Here is a 21,433-nt window from a genome sequence, read left to right as displayed (position 1 = left end):
CTCTATGAATGCATGTCAGCGATATGGAAATGAAAGCCGATTCGAAGGCGTCCAAACATGCTTATTCAGTAAGGCTTTGTGTTGATGGCTCTGTCAATGAGGGAAGAAATACACACACACACACACACACTTCTCACCATCTGTATGTGTTGGCACCGGATGGAGGGGCTCTTATGGGCAGACGCTCGTGGTTATGACCAAGTCTGTTCTGCAAGCTAAGATAAAGCAGACTTCTAGAAATTGCTTCTGTCCATTTTTGCTGAGGCTTAACTCATCTTAAGTGCGCACAAGGGAACGGCTCTGAAAGCAATTTTAGAGGAAAATGAATGAAAAACAGGATGCAAAATCGTTGGGCGTAATGATGCTCGGGTGTTAAAAGTGAATGAGTCAACATTTATGATGAATCTTTAGTAGGCTAATATTACTTCAAATATAATGCAATTACTTTTCTAAGCAATCAAACTTACCCATCAGACCATTAAACAGATGAGAAAACGTGGCCAATTTTGAAAGAAGCGACAGATTCTAGAGACCAGAATGTCATAGAAGCCTGAGGGTGGAATTATTTTACCATTTAATTATTTCTAATTGGCAATTGTATAAGTGCAACACAATACAATGCAAACCTAGAATACACAGGCAACTGCATAGCAACACCCTGGAAACCATCTAAAACATAGGTTTCACATAGCAACACACTAACAGCTTCTCAGAATGCCTTAGCAACTGCATTGCAACATCCTAGCAATGCAACCACCCAGAATACCCTAGCAACTGCATAGCAACACCTTGGAAACCACCCAAAACATTATAGTAATTGCATAGCAACACACTAACAGCCCCTCAGAATGCCTTAGCAATGGCATATCAACATCCTAGCAATGCAACCACCCAGAATACCCTTGCGACTGCATAGCAACACCATGGAAACCACCCAAAAGATCCTAGTAATCACATGTCAACATTCTAACAGCCCCTCACAATTCCCTAGTAACTGCATATCAATATGCTAGCAATGCAACCACCCAGAATACCCTAGCAACTGCATAGCAACACCATGGAAACCACCCAAAAGATCCTAGTAATCACGTCAACATTCTAACAGCCCCTCACAATTCCCTAGCAATTGCATAGAAACATGCAAACACACAAAATACCCTTGCAACTGCATATCAATATGCTAGCATCTACTTAACAATTGCATAGCATTTGCAACGACCTAGCAACCAGTACAAACACCCTAGCAATTGCATGCTAACTCACTAACAGCTTCTCAGAATGCCGTAGCAACTGCATAGCAACATCCTAGCTATGTAACCACCCAGAATAGTGACTGCATAGCAACACCCTGGAAACCACACAAAACATTATAGTAATTGCATAGCCATATACTAACAGCTCCTTAGAATGCTTTAGTAATTGCATAGCAACAACCTAGCAATGCAACCACCCATAATACCCTAGTGACTGCATAGCAACACTCTGGAAACCATCAAAAAAAAAAAAAAAATCCTACCAACCACATGGGTACATGCTAACAGTCAATTGCATAGAAACATGCAAACACACAGAATACCCTGGCAACTGCATATCAATATGCTAAAATCTACTTAACAATTGCATAGCTATGACCTAGCAACCACCCTAGTAACATGACACCCTACCATCATATAACACCATATTGTGGTGGTGAGTTTTGCACAGGCAAAACATTCAAAACATATATGTCTACTTAACTGCAAACAAATGCAATTACCCTTTCATGTGAAACATTCATGGTTACATTTATTTCCCAAGGCACATGTTATTCACTGGTTGCTTATGCAAGAAAACAGATAGAGATAAAGGTTGGAGAACAGATGCATATGGGGTCAGTGGTCTCTGGCAGAGATGCCCGTCGCAGTGGGTGAGGAACGGGACGGGCGTCAGCACGGTTATGTAATCCATCTGTGCTGCCACTGCAGGCGATTGGCACTGACTTTAGGAGAATAGCGACGGGTGACCCTCGCCAGTCCCCTGACAGCCACAACTCTACCCACAATCCCCTTCTCAATCTGTCTGGCACCTCTGCAGCCCTTCACCTTCAAATGACCTGGGCTGTGTTTAACTTTAAAGCAACACTAAGGAACCTTTCCTCTTCGGTCGCCCTACAGGTTGGAAGCGGAATTGTCCATTACCGCTGTCGTAAATAATTTCGCCGCCCGCAGCCTACTGTCGCACACACACTCGCTGTTTATCCAGCACCGGCTTTGGAATGAACGATGTCCACTGACAAGATAGAGTATGTTGCATGATTTCATGAAAGTATGATGTATTGCGACATCAGAAACGAAGGAAAACTAAATAATTACTATTGTAACGCTTGACGTAAACCAAGTCAAATTTGTAGTTTTCTTATGTCTCATTCGAACTACAGAAACGCGACCCGGTTTGGCAAACTTGCATAGTGTGGTTATAGCAGATATAGGGCTGCAAAGCGAATCCAGAAGTGCCTTTCACCCTATTACGACTTGATGAACCACTGACACGATTTTGGAAACATTATTTTAAGGTAAAAAATGTTCCTAAGTGTTGCTTTAAGATATACACTCGTGAACTTCCATAAGAACTTCCCCGCCACCATTTTGGAGGGCGTTCAACTTCAAGTGGGAGAGGGAAGTTTATTTGGACAGACCCTCAATATGTACACTTCAGGCAGATCCATAGACCACAATGCACTGTGATTGTGACATCACAGAAGGTTGCGCTTAATTTACCTCCATCTTTAATTTACCTACACAACTTTAAGAGTGACATTTAGCCGCATTTAATACCTTGCAGCATCTCTTCTCTTTTCTGATGACGAGGGCGGGGCAACCTGTCACTCACACGAGATCCACCAATAGCAAAGCACAACCATCCAACCAATTCCCCACAGACAAAATCAGGCCCCGCCCTACATTTCTTCTTGTTCGAGAAGCCATATACGTCACAATAGGGAAGAAAAGACTATCGCAACTGTGTTTCTATCGCAAGTGATGTTTCAACACATTTTATGGGGCCGTGCACTGAAGACACATTCTTGAGTTACTTGCGACAGAACATGCAAGTAAAATAGGCTGTGAATGTCATTTCGCATTGAATTTTAAACACTTTTTGAGACTTTTTATACACACTAAAACATGGACTTCACCAGATGATTCATCAGTCAGAGACCTGTGTCTCTGAAAACTGGCACAGAAAGGTCTGTGACGCACATCTCTCCTGGCAGTGGCCTTTCTCCTTCCTTTGCATTTGGACAAACTGTTATCTAACTGACCCTTGGCCCGTTCATCTCTAGACCTCAGTCCTGCAAAAACCCAACATTTTATTCATACAAGACAAAAGCACAGCTGAGTTGTGTTTGTGAAAGAGGTCTGACCACAGCATATGTAAGAGAAAATCTTACATTAGATAGATACATTTTTTTTATTTGATTGATCTCACATATTAACACTATAGGTTTAACATGAGCACACAACTTTCTCGAGCACTTTTTCTTGCTAAATTCCTTATTTTTATTTCAAATGCAGTGCTTAAAAAAGCTTAAAGTGAGATCAAAAATGATAAATTGGGGGGAAAGCAGTTGAGTTTGGCTTAATAGAATTGCATTGGCCATCTGTGATCATTATTTTTTGCATGCTCTAACAATATTACATGCATTAATGTCAATATACCTACAAGAAAAATGTTAACAGTTGTGATTAGATTAATAGCATTGCATTGGCCATCTGTGATCATGCTGAACGACTCTTATTTTTTCCATTTTTTAATTATACTCTTTAATTATTTAATTATACAGAATTGCTTGGCAAAAGCATTGCTTGGCAAAAGCATATATTGACCAGGGATTGTCAAGTGGCCCCCAAAAAAACCCCTACCATAACAGTAGTTCATGTGACTACATTCCAAGTCTTCTAAAGTCATATTAAAGCTTTGGGTGAAGAAAAGCCAAATTTATGGTGTTATTCCATCGATATTTATGTTGTTATCCTTTCAAGAGTTGTAGCTCTCAAATGTCATTTGTACAGGGGAAGGTTTTAGTGAATAACAACAAATTTAAGTGTTTTCCTATTCTAAAATAGAATCATAAAATTAAAATTTTTCCTTCTGTGTTCTAAAGAAGACATGCATTTTTTTTAAGGCATATTAAGGCACGCTTTTCCATATTTGAGGATAAATTAAACATCTGGAAGCGTGACAGTGTTGTCAACTCAAATATGAATTTATTTTCCTGTTTAATGGGAAATGTAGGTACAGGAAGTACACGTCTCTGAGAGAGGAAAGGTCGGCGCCTCAGTGGCCTCTTTATGGATCTGAAGATGTCGAAGAGCATTTAAGGCTTGACGAGAGTTCATAGGAGCATCATCTTGTCTCCGTGAGTCTCACACTCCCTTCCTCCAGTGCGCTTGCTCCGAATCAATAATGCAGAGGTCGATCCATTATGAGACGTGTTAATACATATAATGCATGCATGTATTTAACACACTGCACTATATTTAAAGAATGGAGCGCTTGAATGAAATGAAAATGTATTATTATCAGTAGTTTATCAGTTCCTCCTCTTTTACTTCACACACTCTTGTACAGCAGACACAATTTCATCAAAGATCGTGTCTCTGTTTTCCTTTGTGACCTGTGGGAGGAAAAACAGACGGCACAACTTAACTGGAATATTACATTTTCTGAAGAAAATGAGAACGGAAAGGATGAGCAATTGTGAAATGAGCGAAAATAAAGGCTGAACTGTTTGTTAAACATCCATTGCAGAAAGTTCCCAGCTCAAGTTTGCATGATTTTTTCCAAGTTGTTTGTGATTAATAAGACTTTTTAAACATAATTTCATAGAGTTTGCAAGTCATAAAGAGCAAGTTCTAGTGGATCAATATCTAGAAAAGCCTATATCTCGTGATATAGATTACATTTTTAAGATTCATTACAAACTGTTGAACACTGGCAATAAAAAAAAGTGCTTAAAACATGAAAATTCGTACATTTAGCCCCTTTAAATACTTATTTCTCAAAACACTTTCAATATGCCGTTACGAAGAATATTGAATAAATAAACGAGTAATTGTGGAATGCATAGAATTTGGTGAACAATGCAAGTTTGAATCCTGTGGAGCTTCTGTTGATGTGGGTGCAGATTCCATACAGGCCAAACAATAAGCAGAGTAAAGGAATCTGAGTTATCAAGCATCATATCAGCACACGACACATGTAAACCTGCACTGGTTCACGGCGTATGTTTCCAGACGCCTGGATTCATCACATGCTGGTCTAGACACACTGGTCAATGACTCATGGATGAACGCTTAAATGTAGCCATGCTTCCATTTCCCTTTTTGTGTAGGCCAGCATGCATAATATATCTTCTGGGGAAGTCTGCGCATGGCACTTTTGGTAATAAAAAAAAAAAAAAGACTTATGCATTTAATTTGTGAAACAATTCACAATTAATTATGACCGCCGCTAGCGTAGCTAGCGAAAGCGGTCATATAGGGATTGTCAAAGTTTTTTTTTTTTTTTTTTTTCGTCATCTACTGAATTTTTCGTCAACGATACCAGGGACACCGAAACACCGGGGAACATGAAATTTGGTGGGCATGTAGCCCCACTAGACTTTTACGGAAAAATTTCGTTTGGTCCCCGGGGGCCACTCCCCCCCCCGCGCTGGGCCCCCCCAAACCCAAAAAATGCAGTTTTTCCTAAATAACTACCTGAACCGTGGCACCGAGGATGAAGAAATTTTTATGGTATGTTGCTCTTAAGGGCCCACATCAACCTAGCCCATAATCACTCATTTGTGATTTGCGCCCCTCCCATAAAAAATGAAAATGCAATATTATTCTGCTTTAATCGCCCCTATCTTCAGTTGAGATGTTCAGAACTGCACCATATTTCATGTGTATGATTAACTTGACATCCTCTGGGGGTATGCTAAGTTTCGTAGAATTTCATCCATGGGGGGGTATAAAATAAATTCATTTATGTGCACATTTAGTGACTGTACACTCATCGGCCTGTAGATGGTGGTGTTGAGCGAAGGGTTGCTGGTTTAGGATGATACTGTCACTAAGGTTGCCAACTGTCCCGAATTAGGCGGGACGTCCCGCATTTTGGGCCTAATTTATTTGTCCCTTGCGTGACCTCCCGTGTCCCGTTTTTTGACAAGCTGATAAACCACTGACTGATACAACAGCAACAGCAGCAGTGCTGACCACGACACTTGAGAATGATCACCGACACCTGTCATCATCCAATCACAGCTTTTTTTAATCACTGTTTTGAGACAAATCATTGTTTGATTTGCGAACATCCTCTGCCGTCTGGTCGCTTCCGCTTCAAGCCGGACTCGTCTCGCGCTAACGGTAATTTCCTTTCACTGTCCACGTTTTGATTTCGGCTAATCAATTTTGGCGAATGCAAACAACGTGATTATTGTTCATGAGTCTAACATCCAGCCACGCAAGAAAACATGTAATCTACCTGAGGGAATAATATGCTCAAAAAACATTTCTGATTATTATTAATGTTTTAAAGCTTTTAGAAAGTACATAGAAAGCTTTTGTAACATTATCTTAACTGTCACTTTTGATTAATGTAATGCATCCTTGCTGAATAAAAGTAGACAATTACTTTCTTTATTTTTTTTCCCAAAAAATAATCTTACTAACCCCAAACTTTTGAACTGTAAGCCTAGTGTATAATGTTAAAAAAGCTTTCTATTTTAGATAAATGCGGTTATTTTGAACTATGGTTTGTTTGTAATGTGACTTTTTTCATGTATGACATTAAAATTATTTTTAGAATTAAATACATAAATAGGTTAAGCAATACAAATGTGTTTATGTCTGATAACCTTTTAAACACAAACTTAACTGCAGACACTGAAATGACGTACACTGTGTGATACAGTACAAATATTTTGAGTGTCCCTCATTTTCCTATAAATAACCACGATTGTCCCGCATTTTCCTTTTCTGAAGTTGGCAACCCTAACTGTCACACACACACATGCAGGAATACAAACAAACGCAAGCATGCACACACACTGACATCCACACGCACAGACACACACCCATACACACACACATACAAATCCACATGCACAGACACACACACACACAAACACACACGCGCACACACATGTACGCATGCATACATACACGCACAGACACACACACACACAGACACACACATACACAAACACACACACATACACACACACACACACACACAGACAGACATGCACATACTACTACTTTTTTTAGGTATATACATAAACACGCAATACAGCCAAATTGCTCCACGTCATTTCTTTTTATGGAAAGCCAGTGCAGGCCTGAGCGGCGGTCATATTTTGTACCGCCATGCGGTACATCTAGTTAATTAATTCATTAATGTATGACTGGCAAATATGCATCATATTAAAGGTACACTATATAACGTTTTTGGTTCAAATTTAAATGAGTCAATACATTATCAATCCTTCTACCAAAATGTGTTTTTGTCTTACTCTGATTCACTATGGTAAGCCTATTATACGTGTTTATATATTAGACCTGTCGGTATGGTTTTCGCGGGAAATTGCGTACATATGTCACTCACCCGTGCGTGTCTCGTCATATCCGTAAATAGAGTTGCCCGGGATGCTTTGACGCGCGTCTGGTGTCGGAGTGGCAGAGGTTAGTTGAGTGTGTGTGTTTGTGTTTGGTGTCGGAGTGGCAGAGGTTAGTTGAGTGTGTGTGTTTGTGTCTGGTGTCGGAGTGGCAGAGGTTAGTTGAGTGTGTGTGTTTGTGTTTGGTGTCGGAGTGGCAGAGGTTAGTTGAGTGTGTGTGTTTGTGTCTGGTGTCGGAGTGGCAGAGATTGGTTGAGTGAGTGTGTGTGTGTTTGTCTGGTGTCGGAGTGGCAGAGATTGGTTGAGTGAGTGTGTGTGTGTTTGTCTGGTGTCGGAGTGGCAGAGATTGGTTGAGTGAGTGTGTGTGTGTTTGTCTGGTGTCGGAGTGGCAGAGATTGGTTGAGTGAGTGTGTGTGTGTTTGTCTGGTGTCGGAGTGGCAGAGATTGGTTGAGTGAGTGTGTGTGTGTGTGTGTGTGTCTGGTGTCGGAGTGGCAGAGGTTAGCTGAGTGTGTGTGTTTGTGTTTGGTGTCGGAGTGGCATAGGTTAGTTGAGTGTGTGTGTGTGTGTCTGGTGTCGGAGTGGCAGAGGTTGGTTGAGTGAGTGTGTGTGTGTGTCTGGTGTCGGAGTGGCAGAGGTTGGTTGAGTGAGTGTGTGTGTGTGTGTGCGCCTGGTGTCGGAGTGGCAGAGGTTGGTTGAGTGAGTGAGTGTGTGTGTGTGTGCGCCTGGTGTCGGAGTGGCAGAGGTTGGTTGAGTGAGTGTGTGTGTGTGTGTGCGCCTGGTGTCGGAGTGGCAGAGGTTGGTTGAGTGAGTGTGTGTGTGTGTGTGTGTGTGTGTGTGTCTGGTGTCGGAGTGGCAGAGGTTGGTTGAGTGACTGTGTGTGTGTGTGTGTGTCTGGTGTCGGAGTGGCAGAGGTTGGTTGAGTGTGTGTGTGTGTCTGGTGTCGGAGTGGCAGAGGTTAGTTGAGTGAGTGTGTGTGTGTGTGTGTCTGGTGTCGGAGTGGCAGAGGTTGGTTGAGTGAGTGTATGTGTGTGTGTGTGCCTGGTGTCGGAGTGGCAGAGGTTGGTTGAATGAGTGAGTGTGTGTGTGTGTGCGCCTGGTGTCGGAGTGGCAGAGGTTGGTTGAGTGAGTGTGTGTGTGTGTGTGTGCGCCTGGTGTCGGAGTGGCAGAGGTTGGTTGAGTGAGTGTGTGTGTGTGTGTCTGGTGTCGGAGTGGCAGAGGTTGGTTGAGTGACTGTGTGTGTGTGTGTGTGTGTCTGGTGTCGGAGTGGCAGAGGTTAGTTGAGTGTGTGTGCGTGTGTGTGTCTGGTGTCGGAGTGGTAGTGGTTAGTTGAGTGTGTGTGGTGTGGGAGTGGCAGAGGTTAGTTGAGTGTGTGTGTGTGTGTGTCTGGTGTCGGAGTGGCGGAGTTTAGTTGAGTGTGTGTCTGTGTGTGTGTGGAAGTGGCAGAGGTTATTTGAGTGTGTGTGTGTGTGTGTGTGTGCGCGAGTGGCAGAGGTTATTTGAGTGTGTGTGTGTGTCTGGTGTGGGAGTGTTAGAGGTTATTTGTCACAACGAGCGACAAAAGTTTGACATGGATCAGTGAAGTCTCCGGGGAATCACCCGTTTAAAACGAACGCAGACCAGAGGAGAGTCTGCTGGCTAAAACAACACGACATAGCTCGTAATAAAACAAGAATCAACATCAGCTTGGCTATTTGGAGACGGCGAGAACTGAGGGATTTGAAATGTTGTAAAAGTGACTCAACAGTTTTTATGACTCAACAGGGCTGTTCTTCCCAAAAGCATCGTAAGCATAAGTTGATCGTAGAGACCATCGGTGGCAATTGTTCTATGATCAGCTGACGATGCTCTTGGGAAACGCAGCCCTGTTGAGTAAGGTGTTTTACTGAACAGATAAACTGCCATATGTAGCTCTCTAACAGAGTTCACTGTAAAGCATTATCTATTGTGAAGGGTCATATTCATCCACACGATCATGCAGAGCCGAAGCACAACCAAAATATTCTTCCACAAAATGCATGCAGTTTTGCTTTTTAACTGCTAGTGGGCCAAAAGTTAAGTTTGTTTGTTAAAACCGTGTAATCCAAATGGATGAAAATTTTACATGCAAAACAAATACTTAAATTCTAAATTTAGGCCTAAATATGTTTATGACTGTATTATAGGGTGATATAAATTCTTTGAAGTAGGAAAAGGATAAGAACAAACTAAAATAAGTTTCCATCTGCAGTATCTCTCTACTGTAAGTTTAAGTGTTGCCTGTAAATGAAAGGTGCCAAGGATGTTTGCATGGAAAATTCCAGCGATGTAAATCACATTTTCACCATAAATATCTTGACGTCCTGTCGGCTGCGCACTTCCTCCACCAGCGCGAGAGGTTTTCCTTTAGGAACAGGGATGGTGCCCAGGATTGAACAGCTGGAGGCGTCCAGAGTCTGTCTCACCGCACGGATAAACGCTTGGCTGAACAGCTCCATCTTTCCGATCTCATCGATGACAAACACCTTCTTGCTTCCCTCACACATCTGTTTGATAAGAACACCAGATAATGAAACTTCACATGAAGTAACTCAAATCTAAACATGTTTAACAAACTTTCTGCATGACATTTTACAGTGTTACTTATTTAGTAATCACCCTTATGTTGTTCCGAACCCGTATGATTTTCTTACTTTTATGGAACACAAAAGGAGACTGTGACCTGTGGCCGCCAAGCTCCAAAAAATGACAGAAAAGCATTTAATATGATCATAAAATGAATTTATTATTGTGTGATGATGTTCCCCTCCTCCACAACTCTCAAATGTCATTCACACTTTCACAATTACATCTTTAAGTTCGTATTAATATGCATCGATGCCAGAATTATTCTTTTAGTCATACCATTTCTGGTGTTGATAACTTGTGGTTATACATCAAATGCATCAGGGTTATTAACTAAAACTAAACCATTTTTCGTTACTTGAAATAAAATAGAAGTTAAAGGGATAGTTAACCCTAAAAATTAAAATTCTGCTATTAATTATTCAAGACTTTCATTCATCTTCAGAACACAAATAAAGATCTTTTTGATGAAATTGAGAGCTTTCTGTCCCTCCATTGACAGCTACGCAACTAGCACTTTGACGCTTCAAAAGTTCATAAAGAGATCGTAAAACTAATCCATATAAATCTGAAGAGACGATCACTTTATATGATGAACAAACTGAATTTAGGATTTTATTCACATATAAACATTCATCAACTTTCATGTTAGAGATCAAAAAGATATTCATTTGTGTTCTGATGATGAAAGAAAGTCTTACAGGTTTGGAACAACATGAGGGTGAGAAATTAATGACAGAATATTCATTTTTGAGTGAAATATCCCTTTAATGATACTCAAATAACATTAAAGTTCATTCAAAGGTTTCAGGTCTCGTACACGGCGCATCCTACGCTAACTAGCAAAGATGATGAACATGAAGGCTCTGGCTCCAGACACACTAAATGTGTCAGTCAGGAATGCATGACTATGGCTCACAGACAGATGAAATATGTGTGTATGATGGTAGCATAGTGGTGAAGATAAGGAAGTTCAAACCTGAAAATGACTGAGTGCTGCAAAATTTCCAGTGAATAAGAACTTAAAAGGGTCATGATATGAGAAATCAAATTTGCCTTGATCTGTTGACATATAATAGGTCTTTGCACCATTAAAACATCCTGCCAGTTTAATAGCTTAAAACATCCTCCTCACTACAGACAAACCATTTATTTAAAGGTGCAATGTGTACAACTTATGAGTATCTATTTTCAGAAACCCATTATAATATACATAACTGTGTTTTGAGTGGTGTCTTACCTTACAAAATGAACCGTTATGTTTTTATTACCTTAGAATGAGCCATTTCCATCTACACACACCACGGGTCACCTTACCTTAAAGGTGCTCTAAGCGATGTCATGTGTTTTTTAGGCCAAAACATTTTTTTGTCACATCCAGCAAACATCTCCTCACTATCCGCTAGCTGCCTGTCCCCTGAACACACTGTAAAAAAACGCGGTCTCTGTAGACAGCCCAGGCTCCACAAACGACAAGAAAAACAAACTGGCCCAGCCTGGACCACGAAACATAACAAACAGTGTTCCAGCCAGTAACTGACAAGAATGATTTGGGGGTGGGGGTTTGGGGATGGGGGGTTAGTGCGCGTGCACATGAAGCGGGGTGTGGGGGGTGGAGGAGAGAGAAGCATGAAGAGGGAAGTTAGCTAGAGAAGAGATGTCCTAGACAATGACAACGACTACGACTAACGTTAAAAATGTTATATTCTTGAGAATTTTGATATGGCCGACACACGATCAAAGAGATGACATTCTGATGAACAAATAACAAAGAAGAGGGAAAATGAGAAGGAACGTGCGAAGTCCCGAATTTACATCGGAAAAGCGTTCAAGAGGTGGCGAGAACTCCGCCGGCAGAAGGGCTTCCAATCCGACATTCAGCTGGCTCTGGTTTTGCTGGACAGGGTAAATCCAGTTTGTTTTTTCTAAATGGTTCATGACTGTTTCAGGAATCATGGAAGGGAGGGGGAGGGGACGGGGGGAGGGGGAGGGGACGGGATGAAGAGGAGGGAGGGTCTAGCTAGCCTCCGTTTTGTTTGACAATACTTCGAACGGCAACAAGAAGTGACGTCACCCAGCATCGCTTAGAGCACCTTAAGTCGCCATTTTGCGCCGCCATGTTTCTACAGTAGCCCTAAACGGACAAACTTGCTTCTTCTTCATTGGTGTTTTTAGAGGCAACTTACACCGTCACTACGTTGAATACGCACGAAGAAGTAGTAGAAGTAGTAATAACGAAGTACGATTGTAAGTAGTGAAATTTTAACAAGTGGAAGATCACACGGGTCATTTTGCACAAGAACCGACAGCGCGGCAATCTTCATCGGCAAAGAAGAGAAAACACGATGCAGCCAGGCGAAGTCGGGACATACGACTGCATAAATCCCGTATTAACATCGGTGGGGCTTTTTCCAGATGGAAGATGTTGCAGCAGGATTTTTTTTTTTTAATGATAGCGAAGTTGCCTGTTTTCTGCTGGACCGGTAAGTTAGTCCAACTTTAGCACTTTCTGTGGTACAGAAACAGTGACAATGGTACACACTCTTGGCTTACATTTCCCATGTTATCTGTCGGTGGCCAAAATGTCTTATTTTTTCTTTGTAAAGAAACCTCGTTGCTTGACTGGCTACTCTGCTGTCTCAGACAACGACATGTTTGTTTTGTTTTGGCCACCGTAGCTTCTTCGAAAGGGAGGGGTGAGAGGGGGCTGAGCCGTCGGTTGCGATTCGCAACCGAACCACTAGATGCCGCTAAAATTCACACACTGCACCTTTAAAGGCACACTATGCAGTTTCTGTTTTTCTCAAACAGCGCCCCCTAGAGTCGCTGTGGAGTACTTAACGTTACTGTCGTAAATACCACTCATGCAGAGCCGTCTCTGCACTCTTCCGACCACGCTTTCTTCGTTTTCTTCCTCGACTCTGCCATGATTCACGTCTGAAATTCGTGCTAGTGTCTTCCATAGAGGCTGCTTCATATGTTATTGATGTATGTGACGTCGTGCCGTAAAGCAAGTCGTCGGGGCGCCACCTCTCAAACTTGCATTGCTGGTTTTGCCAGCACGTACCCCCCCCGCTTTGCTATCGGGATGATTCGCCTTACTACAAGTTTGTTTACCATCGAAATTATTTCAAAGCTGTTATATTAAGGTACAAATCTTGCATAGTGTGCCTTTAATCAAGCTACAAAAATGGCTTATGTAGATATTGTGGGATCTGTGATGTCACATGGGCAAATACATTTGCATATGAGCAAGACATCAAGGAATAGTTATACATCGTTGCACCATAGGCCCCGCCCACTGACGCTCAGTCTCTTAAAGGGATAGTTCACCCAATAATGACAATTCTGTCATTAATTAGGCTACTCTCCCTCATATCGTTCCAAAACCGGAAGACTTTAGTTCATCTTCAAAACTCAAATGAAGATCTCTTTGATGAATTCTGAGAGCTTTCTGTCCCTCCATTGACAGCTACGCAACTACTACTTTGACGCTTCAAAAAGTTCATAAAGAGATCGTAAAACTAATCCATTTGAATTAAGCGGTTCAGTCCAAATTTTCTGAAGAGACTCTATCACTTTATATGATGAACATATTGAATTTAGGCTTTTTCTCATTTTCCCCCCAATATTCTGTATTTCATTTTCATTTTTATTTGTTTAACCAGGAAGGTCCCATTGAGATACAATATCTCTTCTACCAGGGAGTCCTGGGTCCTGTATATCATACATCAATTTATATAAGAAAATCCATTATAATTTTAGTATGCATTTACCGTAGGTTGTTTATATCATCTATACATACATACGTTTCTGAAAAGAGGGAGTGCGAGACTCTCAAACGACTGAAGATCGACCACGTACTGTCCGACCCTGTGTTCACGTCCACCACCTGCGCCGGATTCAGAGCTGGGATCAAACAGAGAGTGTGTTAGTGGACGACAACAGCACTAAAAGCGTCTGATTGATGGAGAGACGATACCTGAGCCTGGACAGACGTCCTCGATCACCTGTGAGCGTGACCACATCAAAGCCCACTCTCCTGCCTCTCTCTCGCACCTCCTCTGTGTAGAAACCACTGACAGAGACCCCGGCGGAGACCACAGCCTCACACACACTCTTCACCAGAGTCGTCTTACCCACACCTGGTAGAGAAAAACACTTCATTGTGGGGTAATTTGCGCTCACCTTGAATGGTTTTATTTGGTGATAATGACGCCTGACTAGGGGTGTAACGATATCCTCATGTCACGATTCGATACATATCACGATACTGAACTCACGATATAATGCTCAACATGTGATAAAGGGTTTTAACTGTTGATTAAAATGCTGAATTTGGTTTTACATTGTGTGTGTAAATGAATAGTCTTGGTGCTGGAAACCCAAAGCACAGGACAATAGAGACACCAGAATAACAATATTCATGATTCTGAAGCTGAAAATACAGAATTATTTTAGACGAATATGTCACTGACTAGATATATTTAAAATAATTTAGGTAACTTTTTACTGGAAACATCAGACTTTTTGAATTATCAGGACCCACGAATATTCCCCCCATTGGATTATTATACATTATATTCAACATTATATATAGTAGTTTAACATAGTTAGACACTAAAACTTTTTTTCACACAGTAATTTTTATTTTGGGTGAACTATCCACGACACATATTGTTACACCCCTATGTCTGACTGAATTACAGAGCTCCTAAAGGGATATGGTGAAGGAAAAAAAAATGAGATGGGAGGAAAAATGATTTGGCAATGCTTTCGCCTTCTCTCATCTCACATAAGTTTTGTCTTCCACTGAGAAACTTTGCATTCACTTGCAATGAACAGGTTTTGCGAGCAAACACAACGTTTTTTGGGGGAACGCAACTATTTTGTGAGCGAACTCAACACATTTTTTTGGGGGCATTATGCAAAACATCTGTGAGAGAATGCAAAAGCATTGACTTATTATTTTCCTCCCATAGCAGATAAATTAATACATGCACATATTAATTGATTGATGAAATGCCAATTTAAAATGATTTCATGTAAGAAGGAAAATGCTGTGAAGTGATATTCTAGACCAATAATGTATGAAATTGGTTGAGTTAGTGGTAAGAATACTGTGATTGATTAATATCAATATAATTAATTGTGATATAATTTAAGTACCTATATGTATTATTTATTTCAACGTCTTTATGAAAACTGTTTGTCTTAATGACTCTGAAGTACAATGTCTATTAAAAGACAACAAAGAGGATCTTATAAGCAACCACTAACTCTCTCTCTCATTTACTGCTAAGTTTTTAAACTGCTTACAGTCCCCCCCCGGGGCCTGTAAGACATATGCAAATTAATTATATGAATCAATTTAATATTAAAGTAGTACATATGCCACCTGATATCATTACTGTACTGTGGTAATTCTTCCGAAGCTCAGAGGGCTGTTGATGTGTTAAGGTTATTATTCTACAATTAATAGTATATTAATAATATTTAACAACATGCAAAACGAGTCCTTATCTCTAAAAGCATGTCGTCTATACTTTCTTTAAGTGTAAATGCTTAAAGAACTTAACTTTCTTTAAGTGTAATTATATTCGCGTTTATTCACATTTCCATGGCACGCAGAACAAGATGCACGGCTTTTTTGTGTTTACTTCGTAAATTTCTGATGCATTTTACCAGGAACGCCAGTCAGGAACACGTGCTTCATCATTCACAGATGATTCTTGCTGCTTTAGTTCAGGTTCAGGTCAGGATCCCACACACTTATTACTGCTACTTCCGGGAGCAGAGTTATGACGCAGGCGCAGAGGAGTCACGCGCTCGAGCGACTCAAGTAAGTTTATAAATAAGGAATAATGTGTCTTGTGCAAGTTAATTGTGCAAGAATGTATTCCTTCACCACGAGGAACATTAAATCATCTGCTATGTTCATGAGAGAAAAAAAAACCCGATTTATTTTACTCTGAAAGAATTTATTCTCAAAGAGGTTTGAAGAAAAAGCATGACAGTAGAAACAATAAATTGTAATAATACTATTTATAGGATTTAATACTATATTAATTTAAAGTTTTTGTACTTTATTTTTTTTAATTCATGCTGTTGTCCTCCCCAAAAAACAAAACAAAAACAATCACAGTTTAATTTAAAATTACTATTTTATTTCAAGTTAAACAGTAGAGAATGTGGAGGTGGTGTTGTGCCAATAACTAAGAAATAATACTATTTTATTATTTTCCACCTATTGACATCACAGGCCAACACACACACACACACACACACACACACATATATATACACACACACTATATATATATATATACTGTATATATATATATATATATATATATATATATATATATATATTATGATAAGACAAACTTTTATGCTAAATGATTTCATTTAAAACAAATATTCATTCAATATAATCCGCATTCCCATTTTATCCATATTAAATGACTTTACATTGATTCATTAATCATTTACTACTAATATATTCAAGGTTCTGCTTTAGAAACAACAACTGTGTTTATTGCTGTAAAAATTGGTTTCTCACAAACAATTACAAATATATTAATTAATAATAAAACCATTAAATATTTATTGAAGCTGTATTTGAACACACAAATAACTATGCCAATGAATGAATATCTATGCATGTAAAAACATATTATTCATACTGAATTGAACTAATATAAAGACAACGTTTGCTGGTGTCTGGCGTTAACTCTTGTCCTCTTGGAATACATCGATCAACACGGTCTAATCACAGTGTATATCCTGGAAGTTTGTTGAAGACCAGTTCTGAAATGTGATGGCAGTTCTTGTCCAGTCCCAGAGAGCCCAGTCTGTCCCGTTCCTCTTCAGCGCCTGAACTGGACTTCAGCACAGGGTCATTAGCAGGCAAATCCGAGTCCTTTGACTCCCGGCTAAAAGTCCTGCTCTTCTCGCCAGAGTCACTGTCAAAGCTCTGGGATTTCGTCCGGACAGATGAAGTGTGAGATCCAGGTCTTCGTCGTCTAACGCTTGAGGACACGAACTCATCCTCACTGTCGTCTGAAGACAGACTCAGAGCCGAGGTCTGCACACGCGGGCGGATGACATGTGTGCCTTTGACTGAACGTTGAGGAGATTTCTCCGCTTTGACAGGAACGGGAAGACCTTTATTGTGACCAGAAGCACTGGAAGCACTGTTTGTTTTGCGCCGGTTTGGTTCTGGACTGCTAAGCGGGTCAGGTGAGTATCCGTCGGTTGTGTTGAGGCTGGTGAAGTCGTCCTGATACTCTTCATTGCTCAGGCTTGACCTGTGAGGACGGCTGCTCGCTCGACTAACTTCCCTGATGCTTTCTTTAAAGCTCTGGATCTGACTCAAATCTGAGTTTGGACGGATGTCACTGCGGTCTGAATACTGACTGAGCGCACTTGGAATATGAACTCCAACTTTTTTGTGTTTCTCAGTCAAAGTCGACTCTGTGAAGGATGCAACATTACTTTCATTCGAACTTGGTCTTGTTTGTGATTTTGATGCTGGTTTAACTGGTGTTGGATCCATTTCAAATCTGCTCACTAATGTAGTTTCATCCAAGTTGACACCTCTGTAAACTGACTTGCAAACACGTTTATGGTCAGATGACGCCTGTCTTTTTGACTGGTCCTGTTTTATGTTCTGGTATTCGATGCATTCGTGCCGTTTGGTTAGACCTGGTTTGACCAGCTTGAGTCTGAGACGAAAAGTGTTTGTCAAGCCATATTTAAGCGTCCTCTTAGGTTGCAACTTTTCTTCATTTTTCTTTGCACCACTTGCACTCTTCACTGATTTGATCTTGCATTGTCCAGGTCTCTGTTTAGGACTAGCTTTGATAGTTTTCTGATACTCAGGTTCTGACGGATCTGATGTGTACAGCCACGCCAGGTTAGGATGGATGGATAACGGCTGCTGGTGTGGCATCTCTCCGTGAAGCTGTGATAGTTCAACTAATAAAGCATTCAGCAGCGGTAACTGCCTGATAACGTTCCCAAGTGGAGCTGAATCCGTCTCTTTATGCTGTGATCCTGGAGTTAAAGCTGGCTTACTCAATCTTTCCACATTTGCAGATGTTATCTCTGGAACATCATGCATGACAGATGATTCTTCATTATTTCCATCTTCTGGATCCTCTAGATTAAGACTCTGCATCGCTGCATGTAACCCTGTAAAGCCTGACATATGAAATAACAGTCAGAACAGATTGCATATTTGATTTTATGTTATGCATCATATTTGAAACATCATGCTTTTATGGCTCATATAGTATGATATAGTGAAATGGCACTCATATTTGAGGAGGAAAAGGAACCAAACTGAGCAAAAATATGCACTTTGGTGCAGATGCTGATATTTATATGGACAAAAAGTAAGATGAAATTCTGAAGCTTGTAATGTACTGTAAATCAGTCAGATTTTATAACAGTATAGCAGACTACTTACATAAAATGCATATAAATATCATTCATCACTGACTCACGGTGTTGATGGACACATACTAAAATGCTTTTACTTGCTTAAAAGTATGAGCTATCAATCAGAGATTATATAAAACAGGCTTTTCAGCAAAGTTTTGGCAAGGCTTAAAGGGTTAGTTCACCCACAAATGAAAATTATCCCATAATTTACTCATTCTAAAGCCATCCTAGGTGTAAATTACTTCCTTCTTTCAGCCGAACACAATCAGAGTTATATTAAAAATATCCTGGCTCTTCCCAGCTTTATAAAGGGAGTAAATAGAGTGTCTGAAGGCCCAAAAAGCGCATCATCCATCATAGAAGTAATCCATCCGACTCCAGGGTGTTAATAAAGGCCTTCTGAAGCGTTTTTCTAAGAAAAATACACTTTATAAACTATAATCACTGGCTTCTGGTAACGACCGTACACAAGTCTAGTTCCGGCGGAAGAGTGACCTCTGACCCTGGAGGAGTCGTATGGATTAATGCACTTTTTTGGGCTTCAAAATCTAAGTTACCATTCACTCCCATTATAAAGCTGGGGAGAGCCATGATATTTTTTAATACAACTCTGATTGTGTCTCTGAAAGAAGAAAGTCATATACACCTAGGATGGCTTTAGGATGAGTAAATGATGGGATCATTTTCATTTTTTTGGGTGAACCAACCCTTTAAACCCAGTCCCGGACTAAAATGCATGTTTGATGCCGTTTCAACTGAAAGCAACATATCGTTAGCCTCATAGCATAATTGCCTAAGTCATTTTTTAATTAATTATTTCTTAGGCAATTATGCTATGAGGCTAACGATATCTTAAAATGAGTCAGTGCCATTGTTTTGCCTCATGATTCACACCAGTATGAACATGTTTTATAAAAGCTACTTGAATTGAACTAAGGCCTAATCTAAACCCTGTCTATGAAACCAATATTGATAATTTAGAGCCCTTAGAAATCCATTTATAAAATATAACACTGTAAGCTAAACATCCTACTTGTCCTCTCCTGTTGGTTCTTCAGGCCGGAGCTGTAAAACAGGGGTGGAGGACAGAAAGTGGTGTGTTCTTGTGCTTCTGCAGACCACGAGACGCTCTGTCCAGTCTGAGTGAACGCTGGAAGCCCTGGCTGCTTGTCTTCTGATATCACTATATCAGCTGACCATCCATCTTGTGAGAGAACATTACCAGGATTGTTCTCAGACATCTCATTTTTTCCAGTGTACACCACACTCTTACATTCTGCATGCACTGACGTGAGTTCTTCTCCCTTTCCATGGGCCAGGCCGACTTCATAGACTCTGTTATCTGGGATATGAGGGATTAAATTCGCTCCTAGACTTGCAATCTTATAAGCCAGAGAAATGGCACCGATGCTGTTTCCCATCAGATTGCAGATTGGGGTGAACAGTCTCTCTCCATGAGTGCTCGGAGTGCCAATGCCATGTTTACCCACATCCAGTTTAATTCTCTCCATCACTTTAGCCAGGGATATCAAGGAGCTTCCTATAAGTTTGGGAATCTCATCTTTTACATCCAATACCATTGCGTAGAGAGGGGTGTTTAGGAGATGGGTGTGTAACGAGTGCAAATTCATCTTAAAAAGACAGGATTTGCCTTTATGGAAGGAATACTTCCGATTGTCTCCATCGTCCGGTTGAGATAAAGCCTCAGGTGATACGCACAGGCCAGTATAGCCTGATTTAGATGAGAGATCCTCTTGTCCTGATTGGTATATGAGAAGTGTGGGGAAATCTAACAAGCGGACTCCCACTGCAAGATCCAAAACATAGCCACGTGATCCATCGACGCGGACGTAATCGATCACCAGTTCTAATGAGAAGAGAGTTTCTAGCGTTGATGACATGCTCCTTCATATACGCATTTACATATAAACAAACATTATCAGAAGATAATAGCAGAAGATTATCTATAACGGAGATGAAACGGCACCAGGAAGCGAGTGTGTGAGTCTGAGAGCGTCGCATCGCCTAGCAACGACATCGTCTCAGGATTGATACGTCACTGGCACCGTGGGATTCTGGGAGATGTAGTTGATTTTTAAGCAATATTATTATTATATTATATTATATTATATTATATTATATTATATTATATTATATTATATTATATTATATTATAGTTTTTTGTTCAGAAGTAAAATGCTATTAAAGCCTATATTTACTATATATAAATGTAATACTGATAGATAAGTGGAAATCTGTTATACTTATTTTCTTTTTTTATACTCTGATACCTAAATTGTTATTTTCTTATTTTTGGGTTTGCCTAATTTATGCATTGGTACATACACTTGGTAAAATGTTGATAATGAAGGGAACATTTATATTGGTGTTGTTCTGTGGTTGTTAATAATAATAATAATAATAATATTTATAAATAATAATATTTATATTTAATATTATTAATAATATTGATATGTATTCTTCTTCTTCTTCTTCTTCTTATCATCATTATTATTATTATTATTATCAACAACAACCACAGAACAACACCAACAGAAATGTTCCATTCATTATTAACAATATTGCATCAAAAGTATTGCATAGCTACACATGAACCTGTGGTCAGCGTGAATCGTTATTTATTTAGTCTTTTTTCTTTGCATTTTAATATAAGGTGAAAAATGCTGTTAGTCTAATTATTAAATATACAATTCTTTAAAAGTGCACAAAAACATGTCATGAAG

The 21,433-nt window shown here is 40.1% G+C and overlaps 2 protein-coding genes across 2 annotated transcripts; both read right to left on the bottom strand.

The window, feature by feature from the left end:
• Positions 1-4,222: 4,222 nt before the first annotated feature.
• Positions 4,223-16,044, bottom strand: ntpcr (nucleoside-triphosphatase, cancer-related). The gene is made up of 5 exons (XM_084093320.1): positions 15,927-16,044; positions 14,224-14,386; positions 14,051-14,150; positions 9,962-10,162; positions 4,223-4,654 (listed from the first exon to the last, which is right to left on the bottom strand). Exons 1-5 carry the CDS (start codon positions 15,958-15,960, stop codon positions 4,586-4,588), a joined length of 567 nt encoding a protein of 188 aa, XP_083949446.1. The 5' UTR covers positions 15,961-16,044; the 3' UTR covers positions 4,223-4,585.
• An 830-nt stretch (positions 16,045-16,874) lies between these two features.
• Positions 16,875-20,729, bottom strand: map10 (microtubule associated protein 10). The gene is made up of 2 exons (XM_084094060.1): positions 19,723-20,729; positions 16,875-18,446 (listed from the first exon to the last, which is right to left on the bottom strand). Exons 1-2 carry the CDS (start codon positions 20,588-20,590, stop codon positions 17,014-17,016), a joined length of 2,301 nt encoding a protein of 766 aa, XP_083950186.1. The 5' UTR covers positions 20,591-20,729; the 3' UTR covers positions 16,875-17,013.
• Positions 20,730-21,433: the final 704 nt, after the last annotated feature.

This window comes from Abramis brama (genome assembly GCF_963993115.1).
Source record: "Abramis brama genome assembly, chromosome: 19".
Lineage (NCBI taxonomy): Eukaryota > Metazoa > Chordata > Actinopteri > Cypriniformes > Leuciscidae > Abramis > Abramis brama.
This window is presented reverse-complemented; position numbering and strand designations above follow the sequence as displayed.